This window comes from Pygocentrus nattereri, chromosome 8 (genome assembly GCF_015220715.1).
Source record: "Pygocentrus nattereri isolate fPygNat1 chromosome 8, fPygNat1.pri, whole genome shotgun sequence".
Taxonomy (NCBI): Eukaryota; Metazoa; Chordata; class Actinopteri; order Characiformes; family Serrasalmidae; genus Pygocentrus; species Pygocentrus nattereri.
The window spans coordinates 45,721,843-45,736,942 of record NC_051218.1 but is presented as its reverse complement, the minus strand read 5'-3'; the positions used below and the strand labels follow the sequence as shown (position 1 = coordinate 45,736,942).

Sequence of the window (15,100 nt, the reverse complement as noted above, 5' to 3'; positions counted from 1 at the left end):
AGAATGTGTAATACTGTGTGATCCTGATTTTCACCTGCCATTATGCCTTTGCTAGCCAGCACCATAATAGCTGTAAGGCCTACACTGAAGATCACACTCTGTCCAAAGTTCAGCATGGCCAGGGTAGAGGTAGTCTTCAGTGAGGAGGACTCATAAACCTTCAGAAAGCCGTCATATCTCTCTGCTTCATATTTTTCATTGTTGAAGTACTGAAAGGAGGGAGAGAGAGAGAAAGGAGAGAGAGGGCAGTCTCAACAAAAACGAGCACAAAAGGACATTTAGCGGAAGGAGATAAGACAGCTGGAGGGCTAAATCCTTCTAAAAATCGGAGAAAGTGCAGCCTGAGGACATGCGAAGAAGTGAAATGCTCAATATTCATTAAAGTTATGTATATTCAAATCGGATTGGAAAAATGCAAATGAGGGCATGCAAATTTCATAAATTTGAGTGCAACAGTTTAACAACCTGAAAAACTTGTTTGTTTTGCAATTAACTAACCAAAAGCATCAATATTATCTACAATACTAATCTTACGAATAAAAACCGAAAATAACAACACTAAAATAATAATAGCAATAATTAGCGGACAAAGAAATGTGGATGTTCTTACATGCACAGTAATAAACATGCAACAGTTACCATTTAATTACCATAATTACACGGTGCTTTCGTTTCATACTTCTGACACTGACCAACAGCGATACGGCAGAGTCATCTCATACGACGCAATAATATAGTCATAAAAACAGTCACAATTGCCCCATTCTCACATTCTTTCATTTGTATTGTTTTCAGTCATTGTAATTTTACACTATAAAGGTCAGTAGGGGGAGCAGTGCACTCACACAGCCACGGTCTCAAGAGACGTTTTTTTATTTATATATAAGGGTTGTTTTATTAGCTCCTGACTGAAATATCTATGTATTAATATGCGACCCATATTTAAACGAAGTGCTGTTAGGTTGGCGCTTGATTTCACGCACCAAGGCAGAATTATTCACACTCAATTCTCTCATTTCCACGTCATATGACAGTTTCATGCATTAGAGGCTAAGGCAGTTCCCCGTGTCATTAAAGATGGTCAAATGGGGCAGTCGTGGGCTGGAGGTTAGGGAACTGGCCCTGTGACCGGAAGGTTGCCGGTTCAATCCCCAGTGTCGACAGTCCATAACCCCCAATTGCTCCCTGGGTGCCGTGGATAGGGCTGCCCACCGCTCCGGGCAAGTGTGCTCACTGCCCCCTAGTGTGTGTGTATTCACTAGTGTGTATGTGGTGTTTCACTTCATGGATGGGTTAAATGCGGAGGTGGAATTTCCCCGTTTGTGGGATTAAAAAAAGTATCACTTAACTTAAACCTTTCTGCGCAACTTTGATGGATAAGCGCGAATGTCTATTACCACATTTTCAGGGTATCAGCAAATACCACTGATCTCTGTGCAGTACCAGTGCACCTTTATCATCTATCATCAACTTCATGAAGCAGTACAGGCTCATGCGGCTCTGTTTAAAACATGCGGTCAGTCACTCTGGAGATTAGGACTGAACAACTTTCTTACCAATATTGTAGTTTATGAATATTTTCTTGAATTTAAGCACCTGGCTCAGTCAAAGTGACCATTTCTGAGACTTAAGAATGACTGAATATAACGTGCCCGTTTGCCAGTTCATGAACTCTGCATTATTAGGTTAAATTTCTCCACATTAAGGCAAATGTAAATAACGGAGAGTATAATTACAATCGTAGCTCTTGAAAATTTTTTTTTTAAAACAATCGATCATTACGCCCAACTAATAGTTCAGATTTTTGATGAACAGACATTTTGTCAAAGGCTTAAAGGGGCATTCTGTTGCATCAGTACAGACAGAATATCAGAGATCCAGAATGCAGCATGTAGGCATAAATAAATAAATAATAATAAAAACAAACAACGACTTCCTCCGCTCTACCATTCAGAAATAGAACCGCGTCACGTATAAATTCATTAGTTTTGAAACGTGACGAACAGAGGTGAGGCGATAAGCACGGCTTGTTAAACACGTCCATTTTTATCTGCGGAACTGCCGGAGACGGGCCGGGATCACAAAAGCAGCATGTGTAAATGAGAGAAGGGGACCTGCCGAAATTGGTCCGTATTGGCCTCTTTACATAAAACCGATAGCGTTTTTTTCGACCCCTCTTTGCCACATGCCGACAGAACTGCTCTGGCTCATTAGCGCATTACGCGTGTGCACGGCAGCCGCCGCCGCGGCGACGTGATCAAACAGACAAGTCTCCTGGACTGTAATGACAATCTGAATATTTCATTAGAGAGCGTCAAACTTAGCAAGAGCGTCCTGTGCCAATTATCTACAAGAGCAAAAGGTACGAAGGAGCATGTTGCAGGCAGAAGAGCTTTCTAAACAATTCCTCTGCTGTCAGGAAAGTGGGTTTAGCAGGCTGGGGAAGACGAGAGAGAGAGAGAGAGAGAGAGAGAGAGAGAGAGAGAGAGAGAGAGAGAGAGAGAGAGAGAGAGAGAGAGAGAGAGAGAGAGAGAGAGAGAGAGAGAGAGAGAGAGAGAGAGAGAGAGATGTTATGCAGGAGCTTTTGTGAGAGTGGAACGGATTTTGAGTGGGTGGAGATCTAATTATGTATGCACACTGGCTTACAGTGATACTAAATCCAGCTGCATTGACATCAATGACACAAAATAAAGCCCTACACAAAATATATCTGTGCTTATCAACAAGGACATAAAAAGAGGAGAGGGGTATAAAAAAAGAAGACAGCAAAGAGGAAGAACGAGTTAAAAGCTGAAACCGAGGCTGAAAAGGTCCATCGAAACCATCATCAGGCAAACAGAGGGCAAAGAGCTTCAACTAGCTGTGGGTCAGAGGGCGGAGGGGAAAAAATAAATACATTAAAAAATAAATATTTTCGTATTCAATTATTCTTTTGAATGAATCTACTAATAATCCAGCTGTGAAATGTTTGGCAATGCTCTGATTAACTGAGGTTTTGTAAACGTTCGCTAAGAGATGGATATGGAGAATAAAATGCAGCACTTTGTTTAAGCCTGTCCAGCTACAGTAAATAATAAGCAACAGCTAAAATAGCTGCTATAATAATAAGTATAAAGATTAACATTACAGTGTGTCAGACTGCAGCATCATTCACATTTTCACCTGCTAATTCACTAGAAGAGCTCTGTGCCAACAGGCTTCCTGGAAAAGTGGACAAAACATTTTGTTCACATGAAAACTATGTTTTGAAAAATGATCAATCAATTCTCTGTGGTTGGCCAGCTAATGTAAACAACGCTGTGAAAGGACGAGCAGCAGAATGATCAATAGTTTTTTGTGAGTAGGTAAATAACTCTTAAGGCTTAGAAAATTCCAGTGACTGATAACGTGCTTGAGGGATTTTTTTTGTAAGGATAACATCGGCTCATTCCGCCAAATCACTTAGGCTTTGTTCACTCAGCAGGTAAAAGTGGCCCAAATCTGATCTTCTTCTTCGTGTGTGACTCAGATGTGTGTCTGTCTGTCTGTGTGAACAGATAAACACACTGAATCTGACATTTTCAGTTCCGATTTGAGACGCTCTCATATGTGGGACTGAAATCCGATCCGTATCCGATCTGCGACAGTGCGACTCTGAGCAGCCAGATCGGAGTTCATGCGACTTCCACGTCAGTCCAACTCGAAATTAGTCAGAATTTCATGCTGCTGAGACTCAAACATCAGAAGGCAGTTATCGGAACCGCTCCACATGAGAAGAGATTTCGAAGGAAACCACCAAACGTGGCCGCAGGAGAACGAGGCCGCAGGAGAACGAGGCCGCAGGAGAACGAGGCCGCAGGAGAACGAGGCCGCAGGAGAACGAGGCCGCAGGAGAACGAGGCCGCAGCGCCAGAGAACAGTTAAAAGTCTTTAAGCGAAGTTTAAAGAATCCGAGGACGTGACCCGAAGAAGTGACCACGGCCTTTTTACGGCTCGAACGTTCTGGACGACGAGCCCAGCTGTCGGGTCAGCGTAGCTTCATGATGCTCCTGTGATGCTGGTGAAGATGAAGCGGATCCTCCGGGAGCGACTGGCGTTCGTTGGCGGTCGTGATTGTTTACCTCTGGAAGAGTCACGTGACGCTCCGTTCTTCTGCACACGTGGCTCAGTTTAGGAGCTGATCTGGTCAGACTGCCGCACACGGATCACATTTAAAAGATCATCTGAACAGCCAAACAAAGATCTGTTGAGAAAATTAGATCTGGGCCTTTTTACCTGCTGTGTGAACATAACCTCACAGAGTGAACCGCACATCCTCAGGGAGTAATGCGGTTTGCCAGAACGCCAGCATGAAAGGAAATCTAAGATTTACTGACCGTGCTTTAGAGTCAGAGGGGCATATGTTGTACGAGACAACCTTATCTTTCATTTTAAAGAAAAGGTTTTAACTTTCCCGTATAAATCTTCTTCAAGAGTTAAGTGTTACACCCAAGTATCTGTTGCCTTCTTCATGTTCAGTCACTTTGAAAATGTAAATGAAAAATCTACGACGGCAATATCTGCCAATATTATCAGTAAAGTTGAATAATTCTTTCAGCCTTAGTACTTGTGTAGCTGTTTCAGCCCTTTATCCTCTAAACTTCTGCTGTATTTTTATTTTATTTTGTTTACTGTGTGAGTATCGAGCGATTATCTGAGCCTCACCGCAAGCTTTTAAACGCATGAACGTCCTGACACGTTGTGCAATTGACAAACTTGAAACTTGAACTTGTGCAACGTGTAGATGTCCCAATATTTTTGTCCATAGAGGACGAAACAGAAACCCTTAGCCAGTTATGTAGCAAGAATTCCCATCAAATTCATTCACAGACTAATTTGCCCTGAGTAAACTGCACTAATTAAACACGACATTCTGACAGGACAAATATTTGCACCAATAAATGGGCACTTCATCTTCTGGTGGCTGGACTAAGAGGAAGGACTCACCTTAACGGTCTCGTAATTGAGAAGAGAGTCGATGGCTGCGTTGCCTGCTTCGTTATCTGCCTTGTTCATCTCTATCCTGAAACGGGTCCTGAGCCAAGACACATGGGGGGGCAGTTAGCATGGCAGAAAATTCTCTTGGATAGACAAAAAGCTTCTAAACTTCTTAAAAGTTTTCAGTGGTCTATTCACTGTTTTTCTACAGCCAGTTTTAGCCCAGCCTTGGGCTACATTATACTACAATGCAAAGCATTCATTAATATTTCTAGCTCCGAATGCAACTGTGGTTCTATTCTGGTTCTCCTGACCACTGGAGGCGGAGAGTAAGCACAGCGGGCGACCGATTGGATTGCACTCCAACAGCCCATCGACACCGTTGGACATTCAGGATTCTACTCTGACCTCCGAAGGATAAGAACAGTGACTCACCTTGGATTTTCCACAGGCTACTAGGACTATAACAAGTGGGGTGATTGAATTCAATATGAAAAGATCAATACATGACTTAATATCAAGGCATGTTAAGTTATACAACTCGAATCTTTGAGGCTGGTTTCTGTTCCTCTCTATTTACACCACTGCTGCCGACATGTCATAATTACGTATTAAAATTGATTATTTAAAAATATTGATTAAAACTTTGGTTATCAATCAACTTTGTGATTACACTGCAATTTGAATGACAAACAGGAAGCCAAGTTTAGAGGCTTAAACATTCTCCACAAGAGGGCGCCAATACGAGTAAACCAACACCAGCAGGATCTCACAAATGCACCTGTTTGTAGTTATAAATGTGACGTATATAAAGTAAAATTAATTGTTGTCATAAATTGCATGTATATAGTTACTCAACTGTGTCAAAATAACTGGATTAATGAATTAACACATCTGATAGTAACAGCTCTACACAGGATAAACAGACATGGTGCGTAATGTCTTTCTAATTTCTTTGCGAGGCGGAGAGATTTTAAATACAAGCAAACCCATTCGTCTCCAAATCATCGATGTTCGTCTAAAATCTCTCTCTGTCTTTTCATTGGCTACTAGCTAGGCGAGAATGTTGTCTGCGTTGCTGTGTGACGAAGTCTGCGTGCCAGTTTTCAGGGTTGGGGGGGTGAATTAGCAGCATTCAAGACCATTTAGTGTCAGCAGAGCTTTATTTTACTGCGATGGAGAATGACTTTTTATTTTATGTTACTTGGCATTATTATGAGACAGAATGTACATCTGTAGTCAGTCATTGTGAACCAGGGTATCTATATCATCTATATATCTCTCTATTTCATTGGCTCTGTACTTGTTCTCTGCACAATGACCAAGTTGAATCGAATCGAATCAAATCTCATCTCATCTTGCCTAAAACGAATTGGGCTTTTAATTTCACTAAACGACTCAGATAAGGACTGGGGCCAAAAAATAAACTTGATCAGGACATCCCTCGAAACATGGAGCTAGCCTGGGGAATCTGCAGTAGCCTTCCAATCCAGTAGCCTTTGAATAATTCGAGGTGAGCAATCCAACCTCTTGCGCATTGTGCTTGCACACTGCCTCTGGTGGTCAGGAGGAAGCAGCAACAACAACAACAACAACAACAACAATGCAGAAGCAAGACCAAACAAACGGACAAGAATTACATGCTTGCAATTTTTAATATCATACTGTACCTCCACTGCGTAACTGCGATGGTGAACATTGTGTAGGCTGCCAAGGTCCCCATAGTAACGAGTGCAAACTGACCACCGCATTTATAATACTGTCAAAAAGACGAACAGCATTTCATTAAACAGCGGCACGTTTACACAGGCCGTGACATACGGAGTTCAGAGGAAATGCCCGTCTTGGCCTAATCCGGCTGAGTAAAAAGCAGTCGCAGTCATTTCATGCAGCACTTAACACACTTCCATTTTGCGATTATGCCCATTAAATTGAGTGTTACAAATGGACAAAATAAAGGAACGACTGGAGTTAATGCTTCAGTCATATGGCCATAGACGTCATTAAAGGACTTGAAGGTGATGAACCTGAGGAGGTTAATCACTTACATCCCTAGTGGGGTTCGTAGTGTGTGCATGTGTGATGTTCAACAGCAATACATTAGCACAGACTAATAAAAACTGTCAGACGGCTCAATCCAGCTTAAGGAATATTCAGTACCAGTCAAAAGTCTGGACACATCAGACTGAATGAGTGTTAAAACGTGTTTGAAAGTTAGAATGCTTGATATTTTGTTTCTAAAAAAGAAACTGCTTCTCATATTTGGACAAGGGGACTCCTTAATGGCATCTAAAATAAAATCATTTGATAGTTTAGCACTTTTTTTGGCCTCAGCTTTCCAATTTTTGTCCAATTTATATACACCATGTCAAACAGTGCCATTACCTGCAATGTAAAAAACACAGAAGAAAATATCAGCCACCGCACACATCTTCCTGACTGACTTACCAGGATGCTGCTGACCAGTGCCATCTCGAAAACTGTGGGCCCTAGGTTGAAGACCAGTGCGCTGAGGACGAAGCTGATGCCCCGCGTACCCCTGTCAATGGCCTTGGACAGCGCGCCGGTCTGCCGGCTCAGGTGGAAGCCTAGATCCAGGTTGTGCAGGTGCAGGAAGACGTTTTTGGCGATCCTCCTGATGGAGCTCTGGGCCACCTTCCCAAACACAGCATTCCTCAGCTCATTAAAGAGAGCTGCTCCAGCCCGCGACACGCCATCTGAGGCACACAAACACAGGTTTATTTTTATAGCTTGTCAGGATGTGGGTCATGGATATGTCCCGTATGCATTATATGCACACTTACAAATCCAAAAGTGTCCCAATACCACTTCTAATTAGGCGCCTTTAGGATGCATCAACTGCTGACATAGATGTTCACTGTCCATGGAAAACCATTGCTGTTAGTATGGGACACTCTGGAGAGCCATACTCAGAGACTAAAGCCAACATGTCCAAAACCAAGAGTGAGCTACAGGGAGGTAAAGCTTCCCAGCATTGGGCTGTGGAGCAGAGCAAGTTTTCCGGAGTGACAGAGCTCCATCTAATACCTTTGGGATGACTGAAGTGGTGTTTATGATCCAGAACTAATCATCTGACATCAGCACCTGATCTCACCAACGCTTGTGGATGAAGGAAGTCAAATCCTCAAAGCAACGTTTTTTTGGACATATTCTAGATAGTGTAAGCATTGTCTAGACCAGGGTTTGTCAACATTGCACTGCGGACCACCAGTGCGCCGCAAGGCACCCTCTAGTGGTCCGCAGACCTGTACTCAGGGGGAGGCAGTATTTGGTAGTGGGCTGGTAATGTCACTTTAAGTAATAAAAAAAAGTGGGAAAAAGATTAACAATAAAAAAAAAAAAAAAAAAAAAAAAAAAAAAAAATCAATAAACGAAACGTTTTCACATGATAATCAATATAAATATTATTACAGAGATACAGTAAAAAAAAGTTGCAGGCCAATTAAACGTCAGTGTGAGACAACGCAGCCGCAGAGATGGAGAAGTTTCTCGAGGCCCTTTGTTTGGTGTGAACTGATCACTCCACCCGTATTTGGGTCTGCAGCAAACAGCTGAACTGGTCCGGCAGAAGCTGCGCAGGGCTCGGTCCTGCTGGAAAAGTGGGCCGTGATTAAATAAGGGAATCACCAGAGCCGACTTTCCCTCTCTTCAAGAGGCACGACGGCGCTGTGAGGTCTGCATTTCGCCCGTTTTAACGACTCTTTAGACACTGAGCACAAGCTGCTACTAAAAATAATAGCGATAAAATAATGCCAAAGACATGCATTTGATTTCCACTCCCGGATCGCTGCGGAGCGTCTGTTGGCCAAGCTTCAGTGGTTAAATTCGCCTTGCTAAACTAAAGACAAAGCAGCAGATATCAATTAAGAGGCCACTGTTGACTGTGACGACACTAACCCAAGCCCAGTGAGTGGACTGGGCTTTTAAATAAATCACAAAAACGTTCAAATCTAAAGACTAATCTACATCCAAATGTTACCTTGTATTTGTACCATGTATTTGTTCACATACCTGCAAATTTTGTAAACCTACTGATGAGCAGGATGGCCAGTCTGACCTTTTCCAGGACCTAAATTTCAGGTTTTCAGCATCAGCATTTAAGAAAAGAAGAATAAAGTTGTATTTAAAACAGTTGATTCTAGTTTTCCTGTGGGCCGTTATGCTTTGTAGCTATACACATCTGGGCCTTGGTGTGGAGAAGGCTGAAAACCCCTGGTCTAGACCTACACCTAACCTGACTGTAATCTTAAAGCATGATTTTAGCCAAAAAGAAAAATTTCACCATTAAATCATGTTGTGCACATGCCTACTCGCCTCCCACGGGGAGAGATTTCCTTCTGATGACATCTCTTGAAAGTGGTAGGAAATGTGGAAGGACTACAAGTACTGGGGTTTATATAATTAGGCTGCCTTCTCATGTCAGAAATATTGTGTTTATGAGAAGGAAACTTTTTTTCGGCGAGCTCCGCGTTTCCAGTTTAGAGGCATGTTAGTAAAGAAGCCACGGCAGCCCCTGATTTGTATTCTAAACTGTTTAAATTTCAGGTATTCAGCAGCCATATATTATCACTGCAGGTTAAAATCATCCATACATAACACAAACATAACGCCGGTGTTGGCAACAAAACCTTGTATCTCCAAAACGGTGACTTAACAGGAGAAAGAAAAACCTACTTTACATTAAACGTAAGCCAATGGAACCAGAGGTCATTTTGGGCCATTTATTTTGGTCCATTCTTCACGAAATTTACACTCAATGTAAAGCGCAGCAGGCATTTTCAGATGATATAAAAAAACTGAAAAATGGGAGATAGAAGTTTTTCTTCCGACAGCAGCGATAAGCACGTTACACGATGCTTCTATCTGGATTAAAACATTACTTATTTCATAATTTTGTTGTAGTAAGCATTAATTACAGTGTGTTCATCTCGTTTCTGACCCAAAACACTTGAACACAAATCATGTCGTACTTATGACCTCGGAATTCCTGAGGGGGACCCGAAGGCAGCATCAAATACAGAAGTATGCCAATGCTACTGCCAGGCCGTGGAATATCTTCTTGCAGTCATATAACCCGTCTACCTGCCTTCAAACCATCACTACAATAGAGAGTTCGGATTACTCAAACACACCAGATGAGGGGAATAAGGCAAAGGGTAAAGAGAGCTGACCTGCCAAGGTATCTTACCAAGCACCTCCGTTTGGTTAATTTTCTGAGGCTGGAATAAGGCCAGGAATATCTCCGGCATCCGTTTTGTGTTCAAACGTCTGTGACTGTCCTTTGGTTCGAAATGCGCCATGCTCACTTTTAAAAGCATTTCAGAAGAATCTCCACTGCTGCCATTTTCCAAGTTTCTGACCATTTCAAAAAGCCTCTCACCCTTTACACTGTATGTAAATTCCATGAAAAGAAACGGCCCAAAATGACCTGGAAAAATTCTGGTTCCATTGACTTACATTAAAAGTAAAGTAGGTTTATTCTTCTCCTGTAAAGTTACCATTTTGGAGATGAGAGGTTTTCTTCCGATTGTTCCACACACTCTTATTTGGAGAGATAAGAGCTAAAGGGGAAATATACCGTTGGTTGCATTCCTGCCCGGACGGGGAATCGAACCCTCATCTCCTGCTTGCGGCACAAGGATGTTGATCACTACATAAGCCAAATATTTCAGTTTTATCATCTCCTCGTGTTTTACACTGCACTACATGACAACTAGGTACCTGCGGAGTTGTCTTTCATAAAAGATACTCGAAGCTCCCTTGTTTGACAACCAACTGAGGTAAGTGCTTAACCATAAAAGTCTGCGAGAGGTTTATTTATTAGCCTATCGATCAATAACTAGGCTAGCTAAAAATGTGTGAGCTCCACAGATTTTCATAATGCATACTGTCTAATATAGTGAGAAAATCACTGATGGATGGAAAAATAAACCCAGAACACTACAGAGCATAAACAACTATTTTACATTTAATTTGTTTTGCTATGCAAATGGAATTTTTTTTTTAAAATCCTAATCTAACTTATTTTTCAATTTGACTATCCTAATTTAATTTCTATTTAATTTTTAATTTAATGATGGTCTTAATTGTATTGTTTTGTTCTTGTTTTTATATTTGCATAAATTTTACTTTATTTAAAACAACTCTTACTCTGCATTCTCACTTGTAAAGCACTATGAATTACAGCACTGCTTGAAAGGTGCCATTTAAATATACTTGCCTTACCCTGCTGCAGCTCCAGTAACTAAAATACATTTTTTGCTCCTCTATGTTTTTTTTTTTTTTAAGAAAAACAACTTTCTAAGATACAAAAGACCAAATTCACTCCGTGTGCAGGTAGTGCTTCGCAATAGTGCTGCTACAAATAGATCACCAGGCGATATCGCAGGAAATTTTCCTAAAATAAACCGGCTCTTGCCCTTTCTGCTCTGATAACAAGGTGAGGCATCACGTCACTGCACGCTTTCACGAGCGGAAAAGGGGGGCTTCTCACTGCCACAGGTCAGACGGAGTAAATTAGCGCTGAACAGCGGAGCTGCTGGAAACGTGGCGTGATGAGGACGGCAATGACAGTGGCTTCCTCTGTTGTCTCTGTGCGCTCAGCTGTGCCACGCACCACCTTAGGCTCATTAAAACTACACTGCAGCTCCCACATCCAGACTCTTCTGCCTCCCCTCCATCCGGAAACATCTTCAGGCTCTCGTAGTTTTAGGAGGATTAGAAAAATCACACGAATATAAAATGAAAAGCCGAGATTAAACAATATTATTCACAGAACGTATGACAACAGGAACAACCTGTAAAAAAAAAAAGTACTTAAATTTAAAAATAATGGTGGCTAATAACGATTTTATCGTAAAGCATTTTTAATTTGTAAACAGACTGGGAACTTCTCGCTTCTGCTCCAGGATTCTGCATTTACTTCTCTGGACAGAAACCATTCAGATCTATGCTAAAAATGCCAATATTCTTCTGACCCAGCAGTAAGCTGTTAAAACGAAGTGTCACTATTCACTGAAAGTCAACACAGAACAAAATAATATTACTAACCAGATTACCATATTTTTAAATAAGATATTCACTCAGATTTTTGACATTTACAACTAGTTTCCTTCATTTTAACATTACATACAAAAACTCAGAGGATGCGTCTTATTGGCCAGCTTGGATTGTAAATAGAGTGTCTCTATTTGCTATAATTGCGACCCCTGGTTCTCATCCCCATCCGTTTAAAGATGTCACAATTTGACACCAAACTACTCTGAATGGAACTGGATGCGGAAGAAACTAATCCAAGTCAGGACCCCCCCCCAATCACACAATGCTACCAGCTCTAGGGTGAAAGCTAGCACAGGCTTCCTTGGAGACCTGCGAAGCGAGCCACCGCACCTTCTGCCAAACTGTCGCTAACGCAACGTTATTGGACAGCCGAACGCGCTTCGTGGAAAGTGCCAAACACCAGTTCTGTTGCATCAGCTAACAGATTCCTGCGCTGGCCAGCACTGGGGGGGGCGGGGGTGTCGACAGCGAGAGTAAGGCCACTCCCGGCCACAGACGGCTGCAGCATCACCAGGAACTGAACTCACGATCTCCTGATCACAGGGCCAACACTTAGATGGCTGCACCACTTCAGAGCCCCAAACGTGTCTTTTAACCATTCTTCATTTTAGCAGTTAGCCTCGTCTCCAAAAAACAGAGGTGCTGTCTATTACCAGGTTTGTCGATCCATTACCGTGTGGCCAAATTAATCCTGGAGCACTATTACTGAAGTAATTCGCTACAGATTCAAACTGGATTAAAAACAAGTATTCCATTGGTAATCAATCATTCAACATTGCAGCACATGCCCAGGCAAAACTAATCCAGCTCCAATAGGGCTTTATTGTGTGAGTGTGCTCGCGAAAAGTGCTGGAGCAGGACTGCAGACCAGAGAACAGATTCGGATGTTCACCGAATAATAATCTTACTCATGCCATCATAAAACGCAGCGTTACTGCTTTCCTGAAAGAGCACTCTGACGTGCTTTGTGAACACAAACGCTTCCCTGGCCCTGAAAAATGAATTTGGTGCTAGCAGAATAAATCCTTTCGCCTCAAGCGTTCAATCTTTTGTGTCCTGTGCGCCTTATCGACAAAGGCAAATTTTTGCTCAGGTAAGTTGCGGCTTACGGCACAAAAACATCCTATCTGCCGAGGCTCAGGCAGAGAGCTCCAATTAATGGTGTGTGTGCGCAGGACCTAATGGGTCTCATTAAATCCGCAGCTTACAGGGAGAACTGACAGTACGTTTTGACTGCATGCTACAATGACTTGCAAAGCAATGGTTACCATTACTCATTAAGTTTGTTTTATTTTCTTCGAGAAACCGCACGCAAGCAAGTGCACCAAATTCACCGATGGTGTCAAGTCTTCGACGCATGTCACCTGCTCTCCCAAGCAGGCCCGCTCAAGCGGTAGCCTGAGGTTTGAATTTGGGTGATGGGGCGACATTAATTTTCGATGACAGTGTTTCGTACGGCTAAAATCTCTGACTATTTTCTGGCGGATTTTCTTGTTATTTCATGGCCCTCGGCTCGATGCTCAGATTACATTTCGCCCACCGGGACAAAAAGCTTCGGCCTACCCTGTTCATGAAAGATTAAAAGCACAGAAGAGGAAGCAGGCGAAATACGAGCCGAGAGAGAGAGAGAGAGAGAGAGAGAGAGAGAGAGAGAGAGAGAGAGAGAGAGAGAGAGAGAGAGAGAGAAACAGAGAGACAGAAAGAAAAAGAGAGACACAGAAAGAAAGAGAGAGACAGAAAGAAAGAGAGACACAGAAAGAAAGAGAGAAAGACAGAGAGAGAGAGAGAGAGAGAGAGAGAGAGAGAGAGAGAGAGAGAGAGAGAGAGAGAAAGAAAGAGACAGAGACAGAGAGACAGAGAGAGAGACAGAAAGAAAGAGAGAGACAGAAAGAAAGAGACAGAAAGAAAGAGAGAGACAGAGAGAGAGAGAGAGAGAGAGAGAGAGAGAGAGAGAGAGAGAGAGAGAGAGAGAGACAGAGAGAGAGAGAGAGAGAGAGAGAGAGAGAGAGAGAGAGAGAGAGAGAGAGAGAGAGAGAGAGAGAGAGAGAGAGAGAGACAGAAAGAAAGAGACAGACAGAAAGAGAGAGACAGAAAGAAAGAGAGAGACAGAAAGAAAGAGACAGAAAGAAAGAGAGAAAGAGAGAGAGAGAGAGAGACAGAGAGAGAGACAGAGACAGAGAGAGAGAGAGAGAGAGAGAGAGAGAGAGAGAGAGAGAGAGAGAGAGAGAGAGACACAGAGAGAGAGAGAGAGAGAGAGAGAGAGAGAGAGAGAGAGAGAGAGAGAGAGAGAGAGAGAGAGAGAGAGACAGAGACAGAGAGAGAGAGACAGAGAGAGAGAGAGAGAGAGAGAGAGAGAGAGAGAGAGAGAGAGAGAGAGAGAGAGAGAGAGAGAGAGAGCTTAGCAGGCGTCCGCAGCGCTGAACGCGTGTTTGTGATTCAGAACCACATCCGAGGTTTCTCGGCCCCACAGGTACTGCGGCGGCGGGCACTTAGACAAAAGCGAGACTCGGCAGAGACTTGATTCAGTCGACGTTAATCAAGTCGCCACCACAAACTGAATTAGCAGCTTAGGAGGCAGATGTGTCAAGTCACCGCAGAAGCAGTGAAAGGTTTGAAAAGCAGCACTGGGAATCTTTTCCAGAAAAAAAGGTCACCCCACTCATAACATGCAGCATCTTTCCTGAGATGAAGTCAAACACCTGCCAAGGGAAAAAAAAAAAAAGGGGGGGGGGGGGGGGGGGGGGGGTACTCACAGCCAATCAAAACTGCCGTTGCCATGGTGGCCACCGTGTTTGGCGCGTCACTCAGGTTCAACATGTGTCCCGACATCTGGTTCAGGCCGTCCACTGCATATTTAAACATGAAGGGCACCATCACGTTGGTCATCTGGAACATGAGCCAAAAAGAGGAAGAAAAGAAAAAAAAACATAAAATTAATAAAAAACAAAAAGACAGGGAGAAAAGAAGAGGGAGAGAGAAAAGGCTGAGACAGAGTGAGCTCAGGGAACACGCTGATAATTTCGAGGCACTGCATTAGGAGCAGGCTGTTTTGTGCGCGCTCCTC

The 15,100-nt window shown here is 42.8% G+C and overlaps 1 protein-coding gene across 2 annotated transcripts in view; it reads right to left on the bottom strand.

Moving 5' to 3' along the window:
- abcb7 (ATP-binding cassette, sub-family B (MDR/TAP), member 7) overlaps window positions 1–15,100 on the bottom strand; it is a 54,978-nt gene that overhangs the window by 22,014 nt on the left and 17,864 nt on the right. For both annotated transcript variants that reach the window (XM_017718811.2, XM_017718814.2), the window contains exons 5-9: window positions 14,790–14,922; window positions 7,405–7,673; window positions 6,627–6,715; window positions 4,966–5,053; window positions 35–209 (exon numbers count right to left, since the gene is read on the bottom strand). In XM_017718811.2, the coding sequence (XP_017574300.1) occupies window positions 35–209; window positions 4,966–5,053; window positions 6,627–6,715; window positions 7,405–7,673; window positions 14,790–14,922 (754 nt within the window). The remainder of the gene's footprint in view (window positions 1–34; window positions 210–4,965; window positions 5,054–6,626; window positions 6,716–7,404; window positions 7,674–14,789; window positions 14,923–15,100) is intronic.